This window comes from Salmo salar, chromosome ssa12, assembly GCF_905237065.1.
Source record: "Salmo salar chromosome ssa12, Ssal_v3.1, whole genome shotgun sequence".
In the NCBI taxonomy this organism is placed as follows: Eukaryota; Metazoa; Chordata; class Actinopteri; order Salmoniformes; family Salmonidae; genus Salmo; species Salmo salar.
In genome coordinates, this window is record NC_059453.1 from 49,653,067 (window position 1) to 49,679,156 (window position 26,090).

At 43.8% G+C, this 26,090-nt stretch overlaps 1 protein-coding gene across 2 annotated transcripts in view; it reads left to right on the plus strand.

Annotated features, from left to right (window-relative positions):
- chchd6b (coiled-coil-helix-coiled-coil-helix domain containing 6b) overlaps positions 1–26,090 on the plus strand; it is a 54,782-nt gene that overhangs the window by 18,904 nt on the left and 9,788 nt on the right. For both annotated transcript variants that reach the window (XM_014132081.2, XM_014132082.2), the window contains 3 exons: positions 1,538–1,621; positions 8,848–8,918; positions 18,998–19,133. In XM_014132081.2, the coding sequence (XP_013987556.1) occupies positions 1,538–1,621; positions 8,848–8,918; positions 18,998–19,133 (291 nt within the window). The remainder of the gene's footprint in view (positions 1–1,537; positions 1,622–8,847; positions 8,919–18,997; positions 19,134–26,090) is intronic.

The window sequence follows — 26,090 nt, forward strand, 5'->3', positions numbered from 1 at the left end:
CCACTTCTATTGTCATTTTGAATGAGAATAATTCCCTTCTTCTCAGCATGATTTGGCAGAAGAAGGGCATGCCGTGCTATGTTGTTTTGTCTTCTTACTCCTAGTCTGGAATATGGATCCTGGACTAAGTCCTGTTCGTATTGTATGTATGCCCAGCCTTTGTGTACTTAGGCAAGCCATGATTTAGAGACTGACGCCTTGTAAAGGACACTTTCTATGTTCGTAATGGGATACTCAATGAGTGTATACTGCCTTTCATCACCTTATAAGGCTATATAAGACTTTCTATAAGGATTCATAACACTCATGGCTACTTATAAGAGACAAGGCAGATGCATTAAACAAATGGCTCGTAGAAAGTTAAAATGACGTCTTCATATAGCCGCCATTCTGCCTATGCTGTGCTTATAAAGCCTTATAATGCTTCGTAAAGGCCTTTGACTCATGTTCATTGACCATTTCTTCTCTCTCTCCGCAGCTCTGCTCCGTCTTTCCATCGCCTCGTGGGCTTGCCTGTTTGTCTTGACTAAACGGTATCACTTCACTTAAAGCTCTCTTGACGTCAAGTCGAGTTCAGCAATGAAATTCAACAGCTGAACTCGCCAAACGGCAATTGATAGCAGTGTCAACTGATGTAGCTACTATTTGGAATAACAATTTTTTTAAAAGGCACGCAGTTGGATAGTGGACTGCTTATTAGCCTATGTCCGACACTGTGCATCAGGAAAGGATATTGTGTAAATGTAACGCTGGTAGCTATGACTTCCTGGGACTGACCTTACGTCAGTCTTTAGAACATGTTATGCCAGCTGTAGAGTGTATGCCGGGGGGGCTGGTGGTGGTGGTGTATGTTTAAGTGAAGTGCTACGAGCTTTGACATTTCTTCTTGTTATTTTGCATGCCGCCAAGCCATTGCCAGGCTGTGGTCTCCGCCTCAGTTTCAGCTACAGCTTTGCCACAATGGGCTCTAAAGCTTGAGGGCCCACACCTCATAACCCGCTGCCTGCTTTCCGCCGCCGCTGCTGCCGCTGCCTTGATGTCGCGATGTATCAGGAAGCAGGGTCAACGCAGACAGGCAGTCACACACACACACAGCCACTCCAGTGTGGTCTCGTAAGTGCAGAGGAGATCAGACCTACTCTCAAAAGTAGTAGTAGTATAGGCTAACACTTTATTTGGATAGTTCCCCATAGATGGTTTATATTGTGTTCAACAAACTATTAGACTAACTATTCACTAACCTTATCCTAGACCTAAACCCATTCCTAGCCCTACCCCCCCAACCACCTGTAGAATAATAACACAACCTCATACGTCTTCCCGTTGCGATACATTCAATTAGTGCCATTGATAACAGTGACGCTTGAGATGTCTTAAGAACTTTTCAGTGACCGCTTCAAGTTCTGTTTGAAATAAAACCAAGGTCTTTGCAAATTCTGTTGAATCTGCCAGAAACTCCTCAGCTGTTTTAGAGGAGCCACTTTCTACTGAAGTCCGTCCACTGTGTTTAACCCTCCCGTCTCTCTGTCCTTTTCAGGCCAAGCAGCTGGAAAAGAAAGAGGCTGAACTGCAACACCTGGCGGCCTTCTACAAGGAACAGCTACATATCTTAGAGAAGAAGGTAAGGACGACACTACCAAGTATATAGGAGTGGAGGGAAGTTTTACAAATGTGTGCTAATGAAAACAAATACAATCAAACTCTCTTTAAAATCGCAACACATTTACAGTAGAAACAACACAAGAAAAGAGAACAATACATTTTTTTTTTTTTTTTTAAAGCACAAAGGATGTCTAACATGACAAAATTGTGGATTTTTATAGGTCCATCTAACATATTGCAAACATATTGATTTTGGCACTTAATGAACCAGGTTAGTCGTATAGGACAGGGATGAGCATCTCCTGTCCTTTGGGGCCTGAGAACCTGTTGGTTTTATTTCATGCCTGGCATTTCTTTGGCACACTGATGTCCAATAATTGCTCACGGAGTGCACAGAAGTCAGTTGTAAATGAACTGAATGTTTTTCTACGTTGTTCAGAAATACGGCTTGTATTGGTAGAGTAGCACTTGGAAACGTTCTCAACAAGCGTGGTCTCTGAAAGAGGACTTAGCGGCTAATCAAATTGACCTGACTTTGGTTTCTCTGCAGCCCTTATAAAACGGGTGTCACAAAACGCAACATAAAAGTGTTTTTGTGCTTTTAAGAAATAAGGACCTCTGTTCCTGCTCCCGTTTTTTTTCTCCCCACGGCGCTAATGTACCCGTAACGTAAAAGCTACTTTTGAAGTGTCTTGTTAAACGTTGCCGGCTCTTACATGGCTTAGAGTGAAACGAGGTGGTAGTTTAGTATCAAAACGGCACTGGTGAAACTAGAAAATCCCTGAACAAAACATACACGCACTATGTTAATATTGAATAGCCCTTCACTCTTCAGCACCAATAACTGACCTGACCTGATAAAACATTTGCCCAAGGCTGAACTACTTGCTAAACAAACACACGCACCCTAAAAATAAAAATACATGGTTTTTGAACACCGCTATGGTTTATGTATTGCTTTCAATATCATTGTTCTCGACTTCAGAAGTTTTGCTTGATATTAATGACACAAAAGTAACTCACTAACTAGAGGATTACACCATATAATAACAATATTACTCGGTTAAAAGTGTTTAAAGCAGCAATCCTTAATAGAAACATTGGCAAAGTGACTCCCTGCCATGGTTTCAGTAAAAAGCTGAGGGATGGGGCTGACCATCCATGATATCACAATGATAGTTTTAACCATGTTTTTAGGCTATACAGTGTTTGTTTACAAACATTGGAGTAAATGTTTAATTCAAACTTTTTTTTGTGGAATTGCAAGTTCACGTGTCAAAAACAATCATGTAAAAATCAAATTTGCAGTTTTATTTGTGAAACATTTTCATCTGAAAACATCACTTTCACATGGAATATTTAATGTTTATCTTTTTATAATTTTGTGTATATATATATATATCAGTCAAAAGTTTAGACACACCTACTCATTCAAGGGTTTTTCTTTATTTTTACTGTTTCCTACATTGTAGAATAATAGTGAAGACATCAAAACTATGAAATGACACATATGGAATCATGTAGTAACCAAAAAAGTATTAAACAAATCAAAAATATATTTTAGATTTGAGATTCTTCAAAGTAGCCACCCTTTGCCTTGATGACAGCTTTGCTCAGTCTTGGCACTGTAGAAAATAGTAAAAATAAAGAAAAACCTTCGAATGAGTAGGTGGGTCCAAAGTTTTGACTGGTACTGTACTTTTGTTCTGTAAAATAACAACAATGCAAATGGCCGCTCCCATCTGGAATTGCATGTGAGTTTTCACATAGGAAACTGCAAATTAAGAGTTTTACATGTAGAGCTGTTGTACAACAGATTTTTAGGACGCACACGCTTGTGTATATCATGTGCTTTTACCTGTACTGTTTTGTTGTATGAATTTGAAGTTGTTTGGATCTCCATCTTTCCTTGGTCTCACGAACACCATCTCCCTGGTCTCAAGAACACCATCTCCCTGGTCTCACGAACACCATCTCCCTGGTCTCACGAACACCATCTCCCTGGTCTCACGAACACCATCTCCCTGGTCTCACGAACACCATCTCCCTGGTCTCACGAACACCATCTCCCTGGTCTCACGAACACCATCTCCCTGGTCTCACGAACACCATCTCCCTGGTCTCACGAACACCATCTCCCTGGTCTCACGAACACCATCTCCCTGGTCTCACGAACACCATCTCCCTGGTCTCACGAACACCATCTCCCTGGTCTCACGAACACCATCTCCCTGGTCTCACGAACACCATCTCCCTGGTCTCACGAACACCATCTCCCTGGTCTCACGAACACCATCTCCCTGGTCTCACGAACACCATTATGACGTCACCTGCATGGATGTAGTTAATAACAAGGAAATCAGCATGGTTGTCTACGTAAACCATCAATCGCATTCTAGAGACCGAGCCAAGATTCGCCTCATGAACAATCCCACCTGCTGTGAAGATGCATTGTTTTGAGACACCTTGGATATCTTTCGATTGCCAAAATGTCACGTCACTATGACTTTGGCTACTCCGACTCCGACTGTCTGATGAGGAAAGTCCGACTCGGCTGGCTACGGCTATGTGTCTGACTTTGACTGAGGTCAGATGACCAGTCACAAGAGTCCAGAGAGGTGTGCCAATGTGACTTTGAAAAGGAGTCAAATTCGACTACTATCAGTCTGACTACGAGTCTGACTACGAGTCTGACTACGAGTCTGACTACGAGTCTGACTACGAGTCTGACTACGAGTGTGACTATGTGTGACTGTCACTTTGAGCCCAAAGACCAGTCCGAATTGTCCAGAGAGGTGAGCCTCAACATAGAACCCACACCCTCCCAGCCACCCTCTGCGAATCCCTCTGGCCAAGAGGCCATCTCTTTATTATCCCTGACAACACTTGGATTAAGATGGAAGATGAAATGCATGTCGAAGGGCACATATACATGCAGTATATTCACGGTACAAACACTCGCATGCACACACACACACACACCTTCATATCCTTGTAACCGCTTGAGGTACAAACACCCTGCAATATTTACCATCTTCCTAGCCGTTGTCATTCCGCCACCACCCCCCAGCCGTCTTCTTTGCCTTGGCTGAAGGACCATAAGCTGCAGGTCTTATCGTGGCCATCACTCGCCTCCTTTAGCGTCTGAGTAGAATGTAAATGACCTGCGCACCACACTGCACGAGCTGCCATGCTTTTATTTATTGTTGTTGTAATTTTACCCCATTGTTCTCCCCAATTGCTAGTTACGATCTCGTCTCATCGCTGCAACTCCCCAACGGGCTCGGGAGAGGCGAAAGTCGAGACATGAGTCCTTCCGAAACGCGACCCGCCGAGCCGCGAGGTTCTCAACACACTGTTCACCAGAAGCCAGCTGCACCAATGTGTCTGAGGAAACGCCGTTCGACTGACGACCGGAAGTCAGCTTGCTGGCGCCTGGCCGCCACATGGAGTTGCTGTAATGAGACCAAGGAAAGCCCCCGGGCCTTCCCTAACCCGGACGGAGCTGGGTCAGTTGTGCGCCGCCCTACGGGGCTCCCGGTCACGGACGGCTGTGACACAGCTTGGGATTGAACCCCAGGCTGTAGTGGTGCCTCAGCACTGTGACGCAGTGCCTTCGACCGCTGCGCCACTCGGGAGGCTCATGACGCCATGCACTGACATGCCTGTGGATGAGGAGGAGAAAGGGAGAGAATACTGTTCATTATTTTGCGCCAGTGTTCACACGTCTTTCCCCAGCAACTCCCGCTGCTTCCTTTTCTCCTCCTCTTTTATTTATTTCCATTGTTTTCATTCTTTCTTTCCTCCCTCCGTCATATGCCCCTCTTTCTTTATCTCCCTACTTGCATTCTATTATATTGTACCTGCCTGGTGGAAATTGCTTACCAGTAAGATGAGAAGAATATAGTTCCTGGTTCTGAACGCTTGCTGCTTTCATAAGCGAATCACTTGACTCAGAAACAAGGCACCGTTTTCACAGTCAGTAGCATTTCCAACGCGAGTCTCTCAATCAGCTCAGTCAAAGACACTGCATAGCGTATAGCTTGTTCCAGCAAGGCTTCTAGCACATCTCAAAGAGCTGTAGCTAACCAAACCTTTTGTCCACGTGGGAATGACAGGCAATGCGTTAAACTTAGAGGAACCCAACAGCCATTCTCTCCCTCATAGCTTTCCATTGATTTCCACATGCATTCAAACAACAACAATCAGACAGCACTTGCCACAGACACACACTCACGCATACACTTGCACAGGCTTGATGTCTTGATCAAGTCAGTCTCTCTCCAGTGACAAGGCCGAGCCACACACACAGATTAGTGGAGAAATCCTACAGCTAATTGCTGTCTGATCTTCCTGAATCAATATTTGACTCTGGCTTAACTCGGGGCCTTCTGATCGTTTGATAAGAGGTGTGTGTGTGTGTGTGTTGAATCCCCGTTAGAGGGGGACACTCACTCTCTCTCTGTCTCTCTCTGCACCTATGCTTACTAATCGGTCCTCAGTTTCCATGTATCTTTGAGAGTTGTCGCTGTGTGAAAATATATCTGTAAACAAGTAATCTTTTAAAATGCAACTTTTTTTAATCCCCCTTCCTTTCCATTTGTCGAATTCTGAAAATAATCCCTCCGCCGTTCAAACTTAAAGCGTGAAAACCCCCCCAATCCTGACATCAGCTCATCGCCATGCACATGCGTGTGCACGCATGCGCCAACACACACACACGAACGCATACAAACATGCACATAAACATGCTTACAGTCACACAGGTATACACAGTACACATACTGTGCGATAATCCCTAAACGAGGCCCCCTGCTTTTTCTCCATCCCTCGCTTTCTCCGTTGCTCATTCCCACCATTAAGAGTAATCTTTCTCCTCTCCTTCCTTCCTTTTGTTGAAAATGGCTGCCAAGAGCTTGGATCGTGCTTTAGACAGTGTAGTATCTTCGCCATCATCCATATTCTACCAACTGAGCCACATTTCTGTTGTGTATAACCCCCCCCCCCCACCACACACACACACTCACACACACACTCCCATTCTCTCAGTTCCCATTACACCTCTCCTCGCCTCTCCTTCCTCCATCTCTTTTTTCCTCCGTCAGTAGGGACTGTGGTGTGAACATCATCTGACCAGAGAGAGGTGTCGGTTTCTGGAACACCTCATCATACTTTCCTCCAATGTCTCCATCACTTTATCCTTGAACTCTCCATTCATCCAGCCCTGTGGATCGAAGCTGGTGGAGTTCTGTGTGTGTGTGTGTGTGTGTGTACGTGTGTGGAGGCTGGTCTATGAGCCAGATGTGGGATTAGAAGTTGGCAGTCTGTAAACCCTTTCACCTTCCCATCAATGCCAACACACATACACACACTGGTCGCCCTTCTCTCTCCACCTCATATAGCCTCTGTCTTCTGCACCTCTTGGGACAAAGCACCAGCCCCAGTGGGTCTCCTTTCATGTCGTTAAGTTCACAAGCCTGGCTACTTTTCCTTTAATGTCATCCACCGAGCATTCCCGTTGAGCTCTTGGCACTAACTAGCTCTAAGTCGCTAGTGTCTGTATTGAGGCTAACGCTCCCTCGTTCATGCCCGTTGAATCTGAGTGTTAGCACGTCGCTAACTCTCCCCTCGTCTTAGTTTCTGGAGCTCCCGGAGGCCCCCCCTGGAGAAGTGACATTTCAGCCCAGTCCAGATGCACCGTCAATGGGGAGATTTAGAGACGACAGTGGCCAAATCCTCCATGGTTAATCCTATACAGTGCAGCTCCTCAACCTGATCGCTGGCAGTAATACTTGGGTTGCTACCGAACTGGAACCCTCTTCCATAGTACACTACGGACAAACCCAATGTGCCCTGGTCAAAAGTAGCGCACTACGTAGGGGATAGGGTGCCATTTGGGACAGTACCATTGCGTCATTCATCCACCCTGGGAGTCGTGATATTCTTCACACTTAACCAAGGTAGCAAAGCAGGAGGACACTGGTGTGAAGTCAAATGGATTATAGACTGCGGATTTAGGGATGAACTCCTGCTGGACAGATGACGGTGTGCTCTATTTCAGTTGACAAGCACCTACCATTGTCTTTGTCTCTACAACGGTATAGAAGGACTTTGTTAACTTGTGCAAATGTGTTTAGAGAGAATCTCATCTTGGAGATCTTGAGGTTCAACTCTGTCAAATGGGAAGGAGAGTGAGATGGAGGGGGGAGAGAGAGAGAGAGAGAGAGACATTTTTTAGATCTTAGCGACTGGTATTAGGAGGGATTACTTTCTAGACGACACGTTATCCTGACTATAAGGAATAGGGATCAGAGTAACCCATCCATTGGTAGTGGATAAGAAGAGGATAAGATGAGTTCCCCGCCCCCCCCCCATAAAAGCTCCATATAAATCCAATCCATTATTAGAGTGTGTGGAATAATGTGGAAATGACTGTGGGAATAGGTGGGTGGGATTGTAGAGGAGGTTCACGTTTGATCCCATCTCTTTTCCTGCTTACTGACTTCAATTATCCTCTTCCCTATCTCTCTACCCATTGGGAATATCGGGGATAATTAAGGGAAATGACTAGGGAGTCGGGACCATGGTTATTGGGTTTAAATAGTGATTACTGCATGGAACAATGAAGTGGAAGTCTATGGGGTACGTGTGGTGAGCGTGTGTCTTGTGTGAGGGGGGGAAAAAAAGAATGGATGAGGTTTGAGTGGTGCACTTATTTTATTGTACCGTCACTGGCGTACGCAGTACGTTAAACAACTACACTGAACGTTCACCTTCGATGGTGAAAGGGTTTGGACTCGAAGAGTTATGACAAAGCCCAGTTCGACTGTCAATCGAAGCAAGTTCTTCACGTCACGCCGCGTTTTTACAGGACTGCAGTAAACCTGACATTGCGGTCACTGATTAGAGCAGAATAGAGTAGATAGCCTAGCACATGCCCTCTAAGTACAAGTCTCTCTTTATGATGTAATTGCTGTTTAAATGCCACCTCTGCACACATTAATTCAAACTTTACGGAGATCCACCAGAACATCAATGATCAGATTTGTTAGTGACACTGTTCGGTCGAAAGTTCCCCCATTTTAATGAGTTTGACATTTAAGATGTGTTTAGCTTAGCGGGCTTATCAGAGCTCGCAAATCAATAGAGCAGTCGTAACCCAAGAAAGGTACTTGTACAGATGTTACCGGATAATTGGTGTAACTCAACTACTCTGTCATCTCTATTTTTTGTGTTTTGTCCCAGAATCTCGACTACTACCAGCAGACGTCTGAGCAGTACAACGAGGCAGCCGACAAGGCCGAGGCCCATATCAAGTAAGTAGCTTATTTTGAGAACTGACTGAATGGGTGTCAGCAAAACCATCCATTAGCTAACCATCCGATACTTTCACTGTGTAGTCGGTTTGTTTATTACTGTTAATCAGTCACACCGCAAGGAGAATGGGCTCAACAAATGAATATGCCATGCTATTGCAGCCATGGAGCGATACTAGCGACGTTTAGAGAATGCTAAGTGGGCTAATTCCTGCTGTTCATAATGTATTAACATAGCAACATATACGCATGTCATTCTTATTTCACCTCAGGTATGTGAAATTTTGCCACCCATTTTTTCTTTTTTTTAAAGGCTACTAATGATCTTTGTTCAAGACCATTGGTGGACAATTTATTGGTAGACGGTCACTATATTTTATTTCCCAATGTAAAGTGAAGAATGGCTGAAATATTTTCTTAGAAAAGGGAGAGTGATGGGGATTTGAAGGAACAGTTGTGCTTTGGACAGTGCTTTTCAGAAACCGCCACCTGTTAAAAAAACAGGACATTTTTATTCTGCCAGTGATTGCCACCACGCTGGCACTGTCAGTATGTAGATACTACCAGTCTATGCAGCACCAGTCATTATTTTCCTTGAAAAGAGAGAGGGAATCGGAATACCAGAATGCTTTTCTTTTCGTTTCTGGCTAGGAGTGCTGATTCTCGCAAATCTGCCGAAAGCTGCATAATTCCTTCGGCTTGCTTCTCTCCTCTGTGATTTCTTCAGGCTTTTTTAAGTCTTAATCTTTCCTTTTATAAGTTCAATTTCCAAAACCTATGTCTCAGCCCCTCACCCATCTTGCCACCCACATTCACCTACTCCTCCCAAACTTAGTCTTCCCGCAAAATGACATCTCTCCTCAGCGACACATTTCTATGTGAGGTAATAGCCTAGGAGGATGGTCATCTTTTTCTTCATTTATATTTTCCTGCTGTGTTAAATATACAATTTTTGTAAATATATTTATTTCCAATATATTTATCTCCGATGAACCATTTCAGTTCCTGGAATAGAATCCTCTCTATTGGATTGGCCTGTAATTTCATGTGTGTGCAATTAGTAAGTGTTGAATTAGTTGCCATTCCAAAATGGAGCCTCGTTTTGAGCCGACTCATTTCACTTGGCATGTCCCTGCCGTGGTTTGTCAAATTGCTCGTATTTGATTTAGTCTATTTTTTTTTTTTTTTTGCTGTTTGTATTTCAAACGACATGTCACTACATTTGAGTTTTCAAACATTTCTTTGGTTGATTAAGTTAAAGTAAAATTGCGGTCATAAGTCATTTGATAGTGTGCTGGTGTGTGATCCCAATACCAGCTTGTGATATGGTTTTCAAAATGGCACACTGTGTGATAGAAACTAAGACTGTGGGAACGTGGTTTAACATCAGCCATAGTTGACAGCATAGAGCAGGAGCTTCACCAGAGCCACATTGTTCAGCAACAACTCAACAATCAGCTGTTTGATACTTGACGTGCGGGCTGCCCGGCTGTGGGCCTATATGCGCTTGTGATGTGCTAAAACACAATCCACCGCAATTTATTAAAAGAAGCTATTGATCCTCTGTGGGGCTCAATAATGCTCTCTGATGTAGTAGTTTTAAATTATTTCATGTATTTCTGTACAGACAGGAGTATTTATTTCATTTTGCAAATGTATTTCACTTTATCTACATCACTTCCAGTTCCCGAGACTATTTTCTTCCATGCACTGTGCTCTCCCCAAGGCCAAATAATCAACACTACTTATTATTAATTCAGTGGGTTGTGGTCAGTAACCCCATATGAGGTTAGATAATCTATCAGCAAGTAGCCTACAATTACAAGAGAATAATGTAGATATATTGTTGTAGAAACTATGTAGGCTTTATGACCTTTTTAACCATTGTAGCACAGTTTCTATATTCTGTTAAGAAAAGATGTCAAATTACTTGAATAGCCTATGGGAGAGGGGTAAACCGTGTGTATTGGCATCAGTAGGCTAAGTGACTGAAATGCATCAGAGAAGTTTTGGAAAGTTCAAGAAAACATCAGGTATGGCTATATAGGCATAATTGTTTGTGTAGATAAGATTTGCATTGCTTTAAATTGCTAAACTGATGATCGTGAGCACTCACCTCGACTTCGCTAACATTTCCCAGCCTAATTGTAACCAAATGTCCGAACGGAGTTCAGTGAAAACTAAAAGACCAGAAAAGAAAAAGGAAGAGCAATTCAAACAAAGAGAGACACGGCAAGAGAGTGCGTCGGAGAGATCTAGAAAGCAATGTGCTCACGCACAGCTGTGTAGATCTCAACTTAGCCACAAGCCCTCGGCTCCAAGCTGTAGTCTAGGCCACTGCGAATTCGGCTCTACTTTCACTCTTCAGAAAATTCACTGTGCTGTTTTTGAAGACCTTAAATCCATGACAGCACACATTAATAACTTTGCTCTCTCCTCTCATGCGCAGAGAATAACAAATGCTACACCATTATCATCCCCTCCCTTCTTATTACTTTCTTCTCTTTCTTTATATTACTTTGTTCCCCACATAGTCTCGGCAACGGCTCGCAAGTCATGCTTTCTTCATAAACCCCCGATTCGGAGAAAAAGAGGCTGAAAATAATGGGAAGCTTTAATGATTAGAGCGTAATTCTCTCTCCGCGATATGCTTACAGATGCAAACCATGACGGGCAAGAGCAATTGGAATGTGTTTTTCCCTCAAAAACCTGGCTAACAAAGTAGCACGGCTAATGTTTTTCTAATAAGACCTCACCTTTAATTTCACTCAAACAAGGCAGTTGCAGCAGATTAGAAAAGGCAATTTTCTGCTTCAGATTCCTTTATTAACACGACCGTCCTGTTATTAAGCTGTCCTTTGCAGCCAATGCAGTGAATTCCTAAAGAAAAACCAAGAGTTTCTTATCTCTGTGGTGCTAGCCTGTGGCTACATTTTGACCTTATCCTGAGGGGTGACTGGAACAAATGGCCGCCACCTGTAGCTGTGCAAAACCGGAGATATAGAGTGATCGGTTTGATTTGGGTCTGTGTAGGCAACATGTTTCTACAACTTGATTGGAGTTCACCTGTGGTAAATTAAATTGATTGGACATGATTTGGAAAGGCTCACACTTGTCTATATAAGGTTCCACAGTGCCATGAGGTCGAAGGAATTGTCCGTAGAGCTCCGAGAAAGGATTGTGTCGAGGCACAGATCTGGAGAAGGGTACTAAAACATTCTCCAGCATTGAAGGTCCCTAAGACCACTGTGGCCTCCATCATTCTTAAATTGAAGTTTGGAACCACGAAGACCCTTCCTAGAGCTGGCTGGCAAAACTGAGCAATCGGGGGAGAAGAACCCGATGGTCAGTTTGACAGAGCTCTGGAGTTCCTCTGTGGAGATGGGAGAACCTTCCAGAAGGACAACCATCTCTGCAGCACTCCACCAATCAGGCCTTTATGGTAGAATGGCCAGACGGAAACCGCTCTTCAGTAAAGGACACATACATGACAGCCCTCTTTGAGTTTGCCAAAAGGCACCTAAAGACTCTCAGACCATGAGGAACAAGATGTTTTGGTCTGATGAAACCAAGATTGAACTCTTTGGCATGAATACCAAGCGTCAGGTCTGGAGGAAACCTGGCAGCATCCCTACAGTGAAGCTTGGTGGTGGCAGCATCCTCCTGTGGGGATGTTTTTCAGCGGCAGGGACTGGGAGATTAGTCAGGATTGAGGCAAAGATGAATGGAGCAAAGTACAGAGAGATCTTTGATGAAAACCTGCTCCAGAGTGCTCAGGACCACAGACTGGGACAAAGGTTTACCTTCCAACAGGACAACGACCCTAATCACACAGCCAAGACAATGCAGGAGTGGCTTCGGGACAAGTCTTTGAATGTCCTTGAGTGGTCCAGTCAGAGCGCGGGCTTGAACCCGATCGAACATCAATGGAGAGACCTCAAAATAGCTGCGCAGCAACGCTCCTCATCCAACCTGACAGAGCTTGAGAGGATCTGAAGAGAGGAATGGGAGAAACTCCCCAAATACAGGTGTGGCAAGCTTGTAGCGTCATACCCAAGAAAAGACAAGGCTGTAATTGCTGCCAAAGGTGCTTCAACAAAGTACTGAGTAAAGGGTCTGAATTGTTATGTAAATGTCATATTTCAGTGTTTTGCAAAAATGTCAAAATGTAATGAAACAAAATGTTGAAAAAGTCCAGGTGTCTGAATACTTTTCCGAATGTAATGTGACTATATACTTTTTTTTATAGATGGCCAAATACAATCAAATAGCACTTTCAATGTTGCCATAAACAGTAATATATTGCCTGTTTGCACTGAGTGAAAGCAATTCAGCCCTGCACAAATCCAACACATTGCTTGTGCCCCAGTTGAAGCTGCTAGCCATAAACTACTCAAGTGATATATGAGCATTATATGAGCATATACTGTATGATTCATATGGTCATGAATCAACATGTGTGTAGCCAGCAATAATGCCAGGGGCTATTTCAGAGGAGACAAACCAGCTCTCTAATCTAAACTCCATTAGCTGGTGCAGTCTATCAATAATGATGTCTGAATCATGACCTCGATAACACCTTGTCATGGGACTACTCCCAGCTCGTTACACCGAATGACTGTTGGTGCATGTCAAAAGGCATCATGGCTAATATTCACACCAGGTGTCTTCGCTATGGACGTGTGTCACATGTGTGTCCTGGGGTGCGGAGAGTATTAAAAAAAAAAAAGAGTCCGCTGAATGGTTGCCAGGGTTACCATTTGTTCGTGTGGGCTTTGAGGGTTATTTGTCATCGTTCCATACATCATCACGGTCTCTCTTTGTCTCTTTTTTTCCCCACTCCCTTTCTCGCCTTTCTGGATGTTTTCACTTCTCTGTTCAAGAATATTCTCAGTGATTTTATTCAAACCTGTTTTGCTATCCTCCACCACACACACACACACACACACCGTCTATCTGTCAGTGTGGTCAGGGACTTCCAAGCTCATTCATATGTGGAATATGCATAGTTCTGTAATTGCAATGTTAGGGTGGCGGGAGGGCAGCGTTCGTGGGGAATGTGTGTGAGTGTGTGCATGTCAACCGGTCAGAGTTCCCCAGAATGTGCAGTCATGTCAAATGAAGTCATGCGTCTCCTCGTCAAATAGAACACCGGTTGGTTGGCTCACTCATTAAATTAGACACGCTATGAACAAGCCTGCAGCACATATGGAATAATGAAAATGTTCATATAGATCTGTTTCGGGTGGCATTCGCCTGGTATTTACCAAGATACTGACGGTTACTTTCTGATATTAAATTATTTTACCTCAATTATGTCATTTTTAAGTCAACACCAGGTAAATATGACTGTGAAATACAGCCAAACGTGTGCTATCTTAATTTGATGACTGTTGTCAAAGAGAATTGTCCTGCACAACAGGAAATTACCATTTTTGTGTGTTCAAGATTTAAAAAGGCTTCGAAAGTGTGAAAACGTCCACTTTCAAATGTAGAGCGAGAGAGTGGGAGAGAGACACTTTCCCAAACACAAAGTGGCTAAGCTCTGGTGCCCAAACAATAGACATGCCCTGGAGCTGTTGTCAGAGGACAGACTAGGGTCCCCCAGCCACATCATAATTCACACAGGCACAAATGACCTGAGGGCCCAGCAGGAAAAGGTGGCCACAGCACTCAAGGGAGTGATTTGAAAAAGCTTCTCCCACTTTCCCCAACGCACAAGAGGTTATCTCCAGCCTGCGACCACAAAAAGACTTCCACCCTGCCACCATACAGCGGGTGAATGCAAGCATTTCGCGAGACTGTGCCTCAAAACCTAATGTCTACCTGGCCCACCACTCCACCCTGGACTTGAACAGCCTTTACGACCAGGTCCACCTCTACAAGGCAGCAATCCCAACTTTTGCCAGGACCCTGAAGGACGTCACCCTCAACCGTAGCCCCAGCACCTCAGGCGGGAGCAACGGACACCCCGCCCAGACCAGTGAGACACCCTCTCAGACCTGATGGACCTGCACCGAGAGAACCAATGCCAGGAGGACCTACACCCAGACCACAGCATCACCAGCCACACTCCAACCAGCTAAGACCACCCTAAGCAAACCCTGGCCACACCCCCACATCAGACCTATGCCCCTTCTGCCCACCTTAACATGACAGCAGGACATATGCCTAGGCCGTGAGCAGAACAAACAGGCCCAACCCCCACTATTACCCCCAGCCCAAGCCGCATCCTGTGACCTCAGAGGTATGTGTATCAGATGCTCAACATGCTCTGCTTACACCTAGTGTGATGGTCCGGGCCTTTAACCACAGAAAAACAACACTAGACACGATGGAACACAAGGCTTTTACTATCTCATCCGCCTTTGCCCTAAAGAGCAGGAACCCAGACTTCATCAAAGAAATTAGAAGTACAGACATTGTCATCCTTCAAGAAACATGGTATAAAGGAGATGGACCCATTGGTTGACGTCTTGGTTACAGAGAGCTGTTAGTCCCATCCATCGAACTACCAGGTGTGAAACAGGGAAGAGACTCAGGGGGTATGCTAATTTGGTATAGAGCAGACCTAACCCACTCTATTAAATTAGTCAAAACAGTAACATTTTACACCTAGCTAGAAATTAATAAGCAAATGATCTCAACAGAGAGAAATATCCTCACGTGTGCTACCTATATCCCCCCACTAGAATCCCCATACTTTAACGATGACAGCTTCTCCATCCTAGAGGGGGAGATCAGCCACTTCCAGGCTCAGGGACATGTACTAGTCTGTGGCGACCTAAATGCCAGAACTGGACAAGAACCTGACACCCTCAGCACACAGGGGGACAAACACCTACCTGGAGGTGACAGCATTCCATCCCCCATATTCCCCCCTAGACACAACTACGACAACATAACCAACAAAAAACGGGTCACAACTCCTGCAGCTCTGTCGGACGCTGGGTATGTACATAGTCAATGGTAGGCTTTGAGGGGACTCCTATGGTAGGTACACATATAGCTCATCTCTTGGCAGTAGTACTGTAGACTACTTTATCACTGACCTCAACCCAGAGTCTTAGTGTTCAGTCAGTCCACTGACACCCTGACATCAGACAGCAGAATCACACTCTACTTGAACAGAGCTTTGCTCTGTCATAAGGCATCAAAGCCAAAGGAGTGGAATAATATTAAGACATGTTATAGATGGAAGGAAAGTAGTGTGGAACTCTACCAAAAAAACAATTAGGCAACAACAAATTCAATCCATTCTAGACAATTTCCTGGACAAAATGTTTCACTGTAATAGTGAAGGTGTAAACTCGCCAGTAGAAAACCTAAACAGTATATTTGACCTCTCAGCTTCCCTATCAAATCCAAAAATTTCAAGCAGACAACCTAAGAAAATTAACAACAATGACAAATGGTTTGATGAAGAATGCAAAAACCTAAGAAAGAAATTGAGAACTATCCAACCAAAAACATAGAGACCCAGAAAACCTGAGCCTACACCTTTACTATGGTGAATCACTAAAACAATACAGAAATACACTACGGAAAAAGAAGGAACAGCACGTCAGAAATCAGCTCAATGTAATTGAAGAATCCATAGAATTTAACCACTTCTGGGAAAATTGTGAAAACTCTAAACAAACAACAACACGAAGAGTTATCTTTCCAAAACGGAGATGTATGTATGAACCACTTCTCTATTCTTTTTGGCTCTATAACAAAGAACAAACAGCAAAAATATACATGATCAAATACAAATCTTAGAATCAACTATTAAAGACTACCAGAACCCACTGGATTCTCCAATTACATTGAATGAACTACAGGACAAAATACCAACCCTCCAACCCAAAAAGGCCTGTGGGGTTGATGGTATCCTAAATGAAATTATAAAATATACAGACCACAAATTCCAATTGGCTATACTTAAACTCTTTAACATCATCCTCAGCTCGTGCATATTCCCCAATATTTGGAACCAAGGACTGATCACCCCAATCCACAAAAGTGGAGACAAATTTGACCCCAAAAACTACAGTGGAAAATGCGTCAACAGCAACCTTTGGAAAATCTTCTGCCTTATCATTAAGAGCAGACTGCTACATTTCCTCAGTGAAAACAATATACTGAGGCTCTGTTCACAAACAGAGCCCCAGGACAGCAACACAATTAGACCCAACCAAATCATGAGAAAACAAAAAGATAATTTCTTGACACATTGGAAAGAATTTACAAAAAAAGAGCGAACTAGAATGCTATTTGGACCTAAACATAGAGTACACACTGGTAGAATATCTGACCACTGTGACTGACCCAAAATGAAGGAAATCTTTGACTGTGTATAGACTTGCTATAGAGAAAGGCCGCCGAAGGCAGACCTGTCTCTCAAGAGAAGACAAGCGATGCGCACACTGCCCACAAAATGAGGTGGAAACTGAGCTGCACTTCCTAAACTCCTGCCAAATGTATGACCATATTAGAGACACATATTTCCCTTTCGATTACAACACACCCGCAAAGAAACTCCCGTATCGATTGGATGAAATACCACAGTGTGCCATCACAGCAGCCAGTGAAGAACAAACACCATTGTAAATGCAACCTATATTTATTTTCCCTTTTTGTACTTTACTCTATTTGCACGTCATTACAACACTGCATATATACGTAATATGACATTTGAAATGTCTTTTATTCTTTTGTAAGTGTAATGTTTACTGTACATTGTTGATTATATATTCCACGTGAGTGAGTGAGCCCGTGTGTATCTCTGTCCTCACCTTGGTGTACTACTAGTGCGGGCTCTGTCACAACAGCGGGTGAACCACCATGAGCAACAGAGCACTCAAGGATTACCCTCATGTAGGATTACCACACCTGTGTGTGTGTAATTGTGTGTTTAAGCGTGGGTAAGTGTGTGTGTGTGTGTGGAGAGAGTGAGCGAGAGGCTGGCGTTCAGCTATAAGCGGCTTTCCCCTGTTTTAGCATTTTCTTCAGTTTGTACTCATTGTGCCTCGAAAGCCTTGCAAAATGTCATGTAGAGTTCCACATGCGGCAACTGCCCTCTAAAACACATCCCCCACCGTAGTTGTGCTGCTTTGCCTTTGGCACCGCCGTATTCTGTGTGTCAGGACAATGCAGATCGTTTGAATGTCAATGTCGTTTGATGAAGGCTACGGTACACACTGAAACGCATCGGATTGAATCATGATGTAGCTAGAACTCTTTTTCTTTCTTCTTCTCGTCTTCCATTGTCCTCCAAGAGTTGCTAAGGACGGTATCTGTCACAAGTTCAGTTTGCTTTATTCGTGCATCTTGGTTGGAAAACGAGGTAGCGACAGTATACCTTTTCCCCCTGTGTGTGTGTGTGTGTGTGTGTGTGTGTGTCATCATGATAATACCACTCGGACGCTTTTATCCAAAGCATCCAAAGCCTGCATTTTAGTATACACTGAGTGTACAAAACATTAGGAACACCTGCTCTTTTCATGACATCGACCGACCAGGTGAATCCAGGTGAAAGCTACGATCCCTTATTGATGTCACTTGTTAAATCCATTTCAATCAGTGTAGATGAAGGCGAGGAGACAGGTTAAAGAAGGATTTTTAAGCCTTGAGACAATTGAAGAATTAACTGTGTATGTGTGCCATTCAGAGGGTGAATGGGCGAGACAAAAGATTCAAGTGCCTTTGAACGGGGTATGATAGTAGGTGCCAGGCGCACCGGTTTGAATGTGTCAAGAACTGCAGCGCTGCTGGGTTTTTCACACGCAACAGTTTCCCATGTGTATCAAGAATGGTCCACCACCCAAAGGACATCCATCCAACTTGACACAACTGTGGGAAGCATTGGCGTCAACTTGTAGAGTCCATGCCCCGACGAATTGAGGCTGTTTCTGAGGGCAGCAGGGGGTGCAACTCAATATTAAGAAGATGTTCCAAATGGTTTGTAGACTCGGTGTATGTGACCGCAGCAGGAATCGAACCCGAAACCCTGCCATTGCTAGTGCCACACTCTTACCAACTGAGCCACACAGGGCACTTACACTCCCTCCCTGTTCCTGTGTCTTCCCATGCAGGCCCAGACCTGCGGTGTCTATCTGTCCTGAGCTGCAGGCCCAGGTGTTACACTGCTACAGAGAGAACCAGCAGCAGACTCTCCACTGCTCCACCGTGGCCAAGGAGTACATGGACTGCATCCAAGCCGCCAAGAAGGTACGCAACAGTGTGTGGGTCGGGGAAGTGGGAGGTGTTTCTGTGTGTGTGTGTGTGTGTGTGTGGCGGGGTGTGCTCTTCAGCTGTGCGTATGCATGCACTGGAGGGGGTGTGTGTGTGTGTGTGTGTGTGTGTTAACTAGTTTCTATCCATGTATGTTTCCCTCAAACAATTATAGAATCATGCATTCATAGTGTGTGCCTTTTCCTAAAAATCCAAGAAGTGTTTCTTTAGTTGCGTTTTCGAATGTTGTGTTATACCTTATGAATACTGGAGTGTTGTTAAAGCTTAGGAGATGCATCGTCAATACAGAGCATGTCAGGACAATGAACTATGTGGTACAGGCATTATCAAAACAACATTTTACCAAATCGATTAACTTCACAGACGAATAAGCCGCTTTATCGTTTACTGTAAATACATTTGCATCATTTGAGCAATTTTTTTATGTGCTGCTTCGAAGTCTCCAACTGTGCGCTGTGTTTTGGAACAATTTGATAGTGAAATGACACTTTATTAGCATGGTAAAATCCATTTTGGCACTCTGTGCTTTTGAAATGCATTCTTTTTGCAGCCAATTCTATTCAGAAAGCATTTCAACAACATCGCGTTCCTCCTCAAAGTGCTCATATCTCCACTTCTTTCCATCAAAACCAAATAATGAATCAACCAATTTGCACATTGTTATTGGGACTGAAAAACACTGATTTACTTCCAGGAAAAGATAAAAGAAACCAAACAACAATGACTGCATTTGACGGTTTAAACTGACAATAAAGCAAAGGAAAGCACACAAAAAAAGGCAATCAGTCATTTTTAGCTTCTATCAAAAGACCCGTTCTGGATATTGAGATGAGAGTAGTTGTATTTTTGAAAAGGCTGTGTGTGTGGCTGTGTATGTTTTGTGTTATTGAGTGTTTTGAAGGAGTAGAAGCATGTTTAACACAAGCTGCTAGTTTAATTCCGATTCAGTATGGCATAACATTGAACCAGAGAGGAAAGAAAGTGAAAGAGAGAGAGTGAGGGAAATTAAGACCGGGAGAGAGGCCTCAACCCTAATCAAAGATGAAATCTCTGTCTCTGACTCTGTCTCACCTCATGGAATGAGGGAATGAGGGAGCGGAGGAGTATTGGCACTGAAAGCTTGGCTGCTGCAGTCCTATCTGGCTGTTAGCCAATAGGAATTGGCTTGGCGCCCACACGACCCTTGCGGGAGGAAAAAGTAGCGATTCTCATCCCGACCACTCACTCACTGACTCACCATATCGTAATGGGAGACGGATGCGGTTGTCACCATGGACAGTGGAGTAAGCCCAGATGTTATGTTATGGGGATGTATGCCTTGGTTAGGGAGAAGATAGAAATCACTATTATCTTCTATGTTGATATTCTCAACTGAACTGCACAGCAGAATGCTGCTACTGTAGTGACCTGTTGAAGGACAAGGCAAGTTGGAAGCCAGATTACGTGTTGTCAAAGTGTGTGGCTTTATACAAAGTTTGAATAGTTCAGAGCAATGTACTGTAGCATTGCATATCATCTCTCTCTCGCTCTCCCTCCTCTTTCTCCATTTCCTCGCTTTCTCACCTTCCCAATTTGTCCTCCAGCTCTGAGCCACCATTTCTTGGACCTCCTTGCCTCTGTCACTTTTCATCAATCTCTTCTCCTCCACTTCCCTCCCTCTATCCCTCCCTCCTGATAAAAAAAAAAACCTTTTCCGCTGTCCATCCCGCCACACTTTGTCACATTAGTGAGTGCCATTAGCTTCGCCTTGGCTAGGCTAGGTTCGCAAGTCTGTCTCCTGTTCTCAGTCATTTGAATGGTTCAGCAGCGTATGTTAGCTAAAGCTAACGTGTTAGCTGAGCTAAGGTGCTGGCTCTCAGGCCCCTGGGGTAACCAAGCTGCCATTCAGCTTTCGACCCAGTTGTCCCCATTTTCAACATGGCGTCATGCTTGAGTTGGGCCATCTTCATTGCCGGTGGTACAGTAGCTCCCTTGTGTTCTCATCCATTTTTGGGAGAGGATAGTAATTGATTGAGTGGAGGAAATAATGATTATTGGGGGCAGTTGAAAGGCCCCCCTGACACACAGTATTCATTTTGGAACTCTTTTTCTGTCTAGTCTTAGTCATTTTGACTAAAATATCATTTTTTGTCATTTGAATTATGATTTAGTCTAGTTATTGTCAAACAGTGGGCCATTTTAGTCAAATAAATGCCTGTTCATTTTAGTCACATTTTAGTCAAATCACATTTGTATTGCCTCATTATACAACAGGTTGGTCTAATCTTGAATGCTGATTGGTTAAAACCACATTCCAGCCGGTGTCTATTTCACAAGTTACCACCGGCTAAATCTATGATGTTAAAATGCCTATTTACTCTGTTTCATCCGACTGCACAATCCACTGTCTCATCAGCTCAGCCAGGCAATTTATACACTTGATCTCCACTATAAAAAGCATCTAGACATTCTCACATTTCTTTTAGACTAACATTTAGTTTTCAACAGCGGAGATTTGTATAAACCTTGCTGTCTGTCTCTGACATTTGCAACATTGTTTCAATATTTAAATTCAGTCTCCAGCTGTCCCATGGTAATGAACGTGTCGGGACAAGACAGACAGGCAGTGTTGAATCAGCTGGCATCATTTTATGGATATATACAAAGAAATGTCAATTGAAAAATGTAAAACAAAACGAAGTGCAGCTAGTTAGCGGTCTTTCCAGGCTTCAGTTTGAAGTGATTGTGTTACTGTGTTATTGGCTAGATCCTCTGAACAACAGTGTCCTGACGAAGGAGCCCCTTTTCTATGCCAGGCAAAATCGCGCCTCATTAGCTCATTGTTATCCAAATAAATGTCTCTAGAAAACAGCTTAAACAAATGCAAATGCTGCTACTTTGCTGTTATTCTGTCTGACGCGACGGTTGGCTGTAGTTGGCTAGCTAGCAAGCGAGGGATAAGAACGTTGCCAGCCAGTATATTAATGGAACATTTAGAATGAACGACTGGGTCGTGTCCATAGATACAGAACAAAAAGACTGAATGATTGGGTCGCGTCTCTAGCACCCGAACCGATAGAACGAACGACCTGCCGGCTTGGGTAGCAACCCTAGATTTGTTGGGACTATATCTTGTGTCAGGATGAAATAGTATGAATAAATTAATCAAAATAATGTTTTTAATAAAAAAAAATATTTAATATGAATTTAATATGTTGGTAATGCCCTCAAAGCCGGTGTTTGGAGGATATATTAGACTTTGTCTCGGGCCGAACAACACCCGTGCCAATATATCCTCCAAACACTGGCTTCTCGGGCATTATCACTTAATTAACCTATAGCAGACACAATCATTGACTTCCATGTCCACAACATACATAGCCTTGTCCGACCAACACATTTTTCTGCATAAATTCCTAATTCAGCCTACATAGATATATTGCACAGAGATAATTTTGTCTCATTTCGTTTTAGTCCAACTGAAATTAAAAATATGTTTTGTTTAGTTGTAGTTTTTTTCTGGGTCTATTAAGTCAGTTAGTCTTGTCAATTGCGACTGAAAAATAGGTGTAATATTTATAATAGGTAAAATTTTTGTCACTATTTTTGTTGACGAAATAAACACTGCTGGCACATTCTGGGCTGCCTGGCATGGTTAGTGCTTGGATGGGGGTTCAAGTGGAGAACTGCTGTAGTTATGGTTACAGCAGTCAAAGGCACTGCATCTCAGTGCAAGAGGTGTCACTATAGTACCTGGTTCGAATCCAGGCTGTATCACACCAGGCCGTGATTGGGAGTCCCATATGGTGGCACACAATTGGCCCAGCGTCGTCCGGGTTTGGCCAGAGTAGGCCGTCATTGTAAATACGAATTTGTTCTTAACTGACTTGCCTAGTTAATTTTCATGTATTTGCAGTCCTCTACAGAAGATATATATGCTGAACTGACTATGCACAGACTGTCTATCAAATGATGACAGCACATGCAACAAAGTGTCACTATCTTAGCTGACAAATCTTCCACTCTACCTTTCTTCGGCAGTTACCAGGCCAACAAGTGCACAATTACCTCAAACAAGTTGGACAATGTTTCTCAGGGTTCAGTCCGCTGGCATTATTTGCAATGACGCTCATATTTTTTTGTCAACGGTATTCCACCTCCAGGTGGATGGTGATAAGCTAAATACTCAGCAAAGCCACTGGTCTGTTGATAGTTTAAGCATACAAACCCCTCCTAGAAGGCTATCCAAATGAACACTGAGGCTTAATAGTTTGCTGGTGTAGGTGGGTAAGGGTCAGTGTTCTCTCCCAAATACATTTTCCATTCATCAGTTTTTGTGATGGGGACACTGTGGTGCAAATGGTGCTCTGTTACCGAACAGAACTTGTATTGATGTCCTAGCTCTCTTCAGCCACTTAATGTACCTGCAGCAATTATTATGTTGGAAAGACTTGGGATGTTAAATGAATTGTCCCAGCCAAATATTTAATCTGAGCCCTCTCATTTAAACCATGCCATCTAACCATCCCATAACTGGAAATGGGTTCCAAAAACTTCTCACCTGTCCAACTCAATATGCGGTGAGCATTCTCTCACAAAATGGCTGCCAAGCTGCGTCACCCAGTTGGTGTCTACAAAGCGCGGCAGCCATTTTGGTGGTGACTCATCCCCACAGAGTGATGCAGATCGTGAGCTACAAAACCATTGCCTTCGGTCCAATTTCATAATATAACATTAGTTGTAGACAAAACAGTAGACGTATAATTTTTTTATATATATTTTTTTGCTGAAGTGTTAGAAAAAGTAAAAATATCGCACTCTTTTCAGCTATATGGATCCAACTAAAGAGAAACAGCAACGTTGGACACAGCAATCTTCTGCTTTTGTGGTGGGCAACAATGTGTTGCTCGACACCCAAGCTCTCTCAGCATTGAAAACTTTGCCATATAACTTTGGAGCTCTTTTGATAATTTTTCTTTGGAGTGTTTGTGAGGATATTTTAAAGTGGCCTCTTTCTTCACTACTCAGGCATGTTGAAAGGAGGCTTACTACAAAATAAACGCTTCTTTTTCATCTCTTTGTCTGATTGATGTTTCCTCCGTTCTGTGGACCTTTTTGAGTTCATTCTGAAGGTCTGGACTATCTGTCTGCTTCTGCTTGCCTGTCCGATGTCTAACTATCTCAAATTGTGTATTTATGCCTTTCTCTTTGCTTATCATTATCTCCATCTCTCTGTTCATCCCATTTCCTGTCACTGTGCTCTTTTATGTCATTGACAGACCTGTGATGATGAGGGCCTTGTCCCCCTTTCCTCCTCCGTCCCCTCCTCTCTCTGTTCCATCCACAAAAGATAGAGAGGGCAATCCCGTGACAACCCTTCATGTGCCCACCATTTCAAGTGTTTCCCGTCTTACCTCCTGTCACCTTCCCATCGGTCGGTTATTGTCATGCATATGAGACCTTCTCATGGTGTGGGTCACAGGGAAATGTCAGTGGACCAAGGCGGTGGCTTATCGTTTCTTCCTCACATGAACCCTAGTGCGGCCATGTTTTTTTTGTCTCCTCGTCGCTTTTCTGAAAGCTGGGGAGACGGCGTCTTTTATGTTGTTCTTATTTCATCTGTCAGTGGGAGAGGTGCAGTTTTTCTTCTCTGTATTGGTTTTTACCTTCCCCAAGGATGGGTGTGGCAGGTGTGTGTTCATGTGCGTGCGTTTGTGTATACTTGTGCGCGTGCCTCAACCTCAGCAAAGTAAAACTCATATTCAAGAATGTCCTTTTTAAAATCGTCACTTTAGCAAGAGGCGTGTGGAACTCCTCCATAGTCAAAGGCTAGCATAAACAACACTTATGAAGCATGCTAATGCTAACGGCGAGGCCTTTGAAACCCCATCAGCTGCAGGTGGCACCGTCTCAGTCTATTTCACACACTTAACCCTTCACCTCTCTCCTGAATACAGCGTTTCAACACCGTTTACCGAATGTGAGTGTCTCTGTAGTATGGAGCTGGGTAAGTGGGTTTCCCAGTGCCACTCAGTATCTACTGTCATTAAGTGGGTTTCCCAGTGCCACTCAGTATCTACTGTCATTAGGTGGGTAAGTGGGTTTCCCAGTGCCACTCAGTATCTACTGTCATTAGGTGGGTAAGTGGGTTTCCCAGTGCCACTCAGTATCTACTGTCATTAGGTGGGTAAGTGGGTTTCCCAGTGCCACTCAGTATCTACTGTCATTAGGTGGGTAAGTGGGTTTCCCAGTGCCACTCAGTATCTACTGTCATTAGGTGGGTAAGTGGGTTTCCCAGTGCCACTCAGTATCTACTGTCATTAGGGGTGGGTAAGTGGGTTTCCCAGTGCCACTCAGTATCTACTGTCATTAGGGGTGGGTAAGTGGGTTTCCCAGTGCCACTCAGTATCTACTGTCATTAGGGGTGGGTAAGTGGGTTTCCCAGTGCCACTCAGTATCTACTGTCATTAGGGGTGGGTAAGTGGGTTTCCCAGTGCCACTCAGTATCTACTGTCATTAGGTGGGTAAGTGGGTTTCCCAGTGCCACTCAGTATCTACTGACATTAGGTGGGTAAATGGGTTTCCCAGTGCCACTCAGTATCTACTGTCATTAGGGGTGGGTAAGTGGGTTTCCCAGGGCCACCCAGTATCTACTGTCATTAGGTGGGTAAGTGGGTTTCCCAGGGCCACTCGTTATATACTGTCATTAGGGGTGGGTAAGTGGGTTTCCCAGTGCCACTCAGTGTATATACTGTCATTAGGTGGATAAGTGGGTTTCCCAGTGCCACTCAGTGTATATACTGTCATTAGGTGGATAAGTGGGTTTCCCAGTTCCACTCAGTATCTACTGTCATTAGGTGGGTAAGTGGGTTTCCCAGTGCCACTCAGTATCTACTGTCATTAGGGGTGGGTAAGTGGGTTTCCCAGTGCCACTCAGTATCTACTGTCATTAGG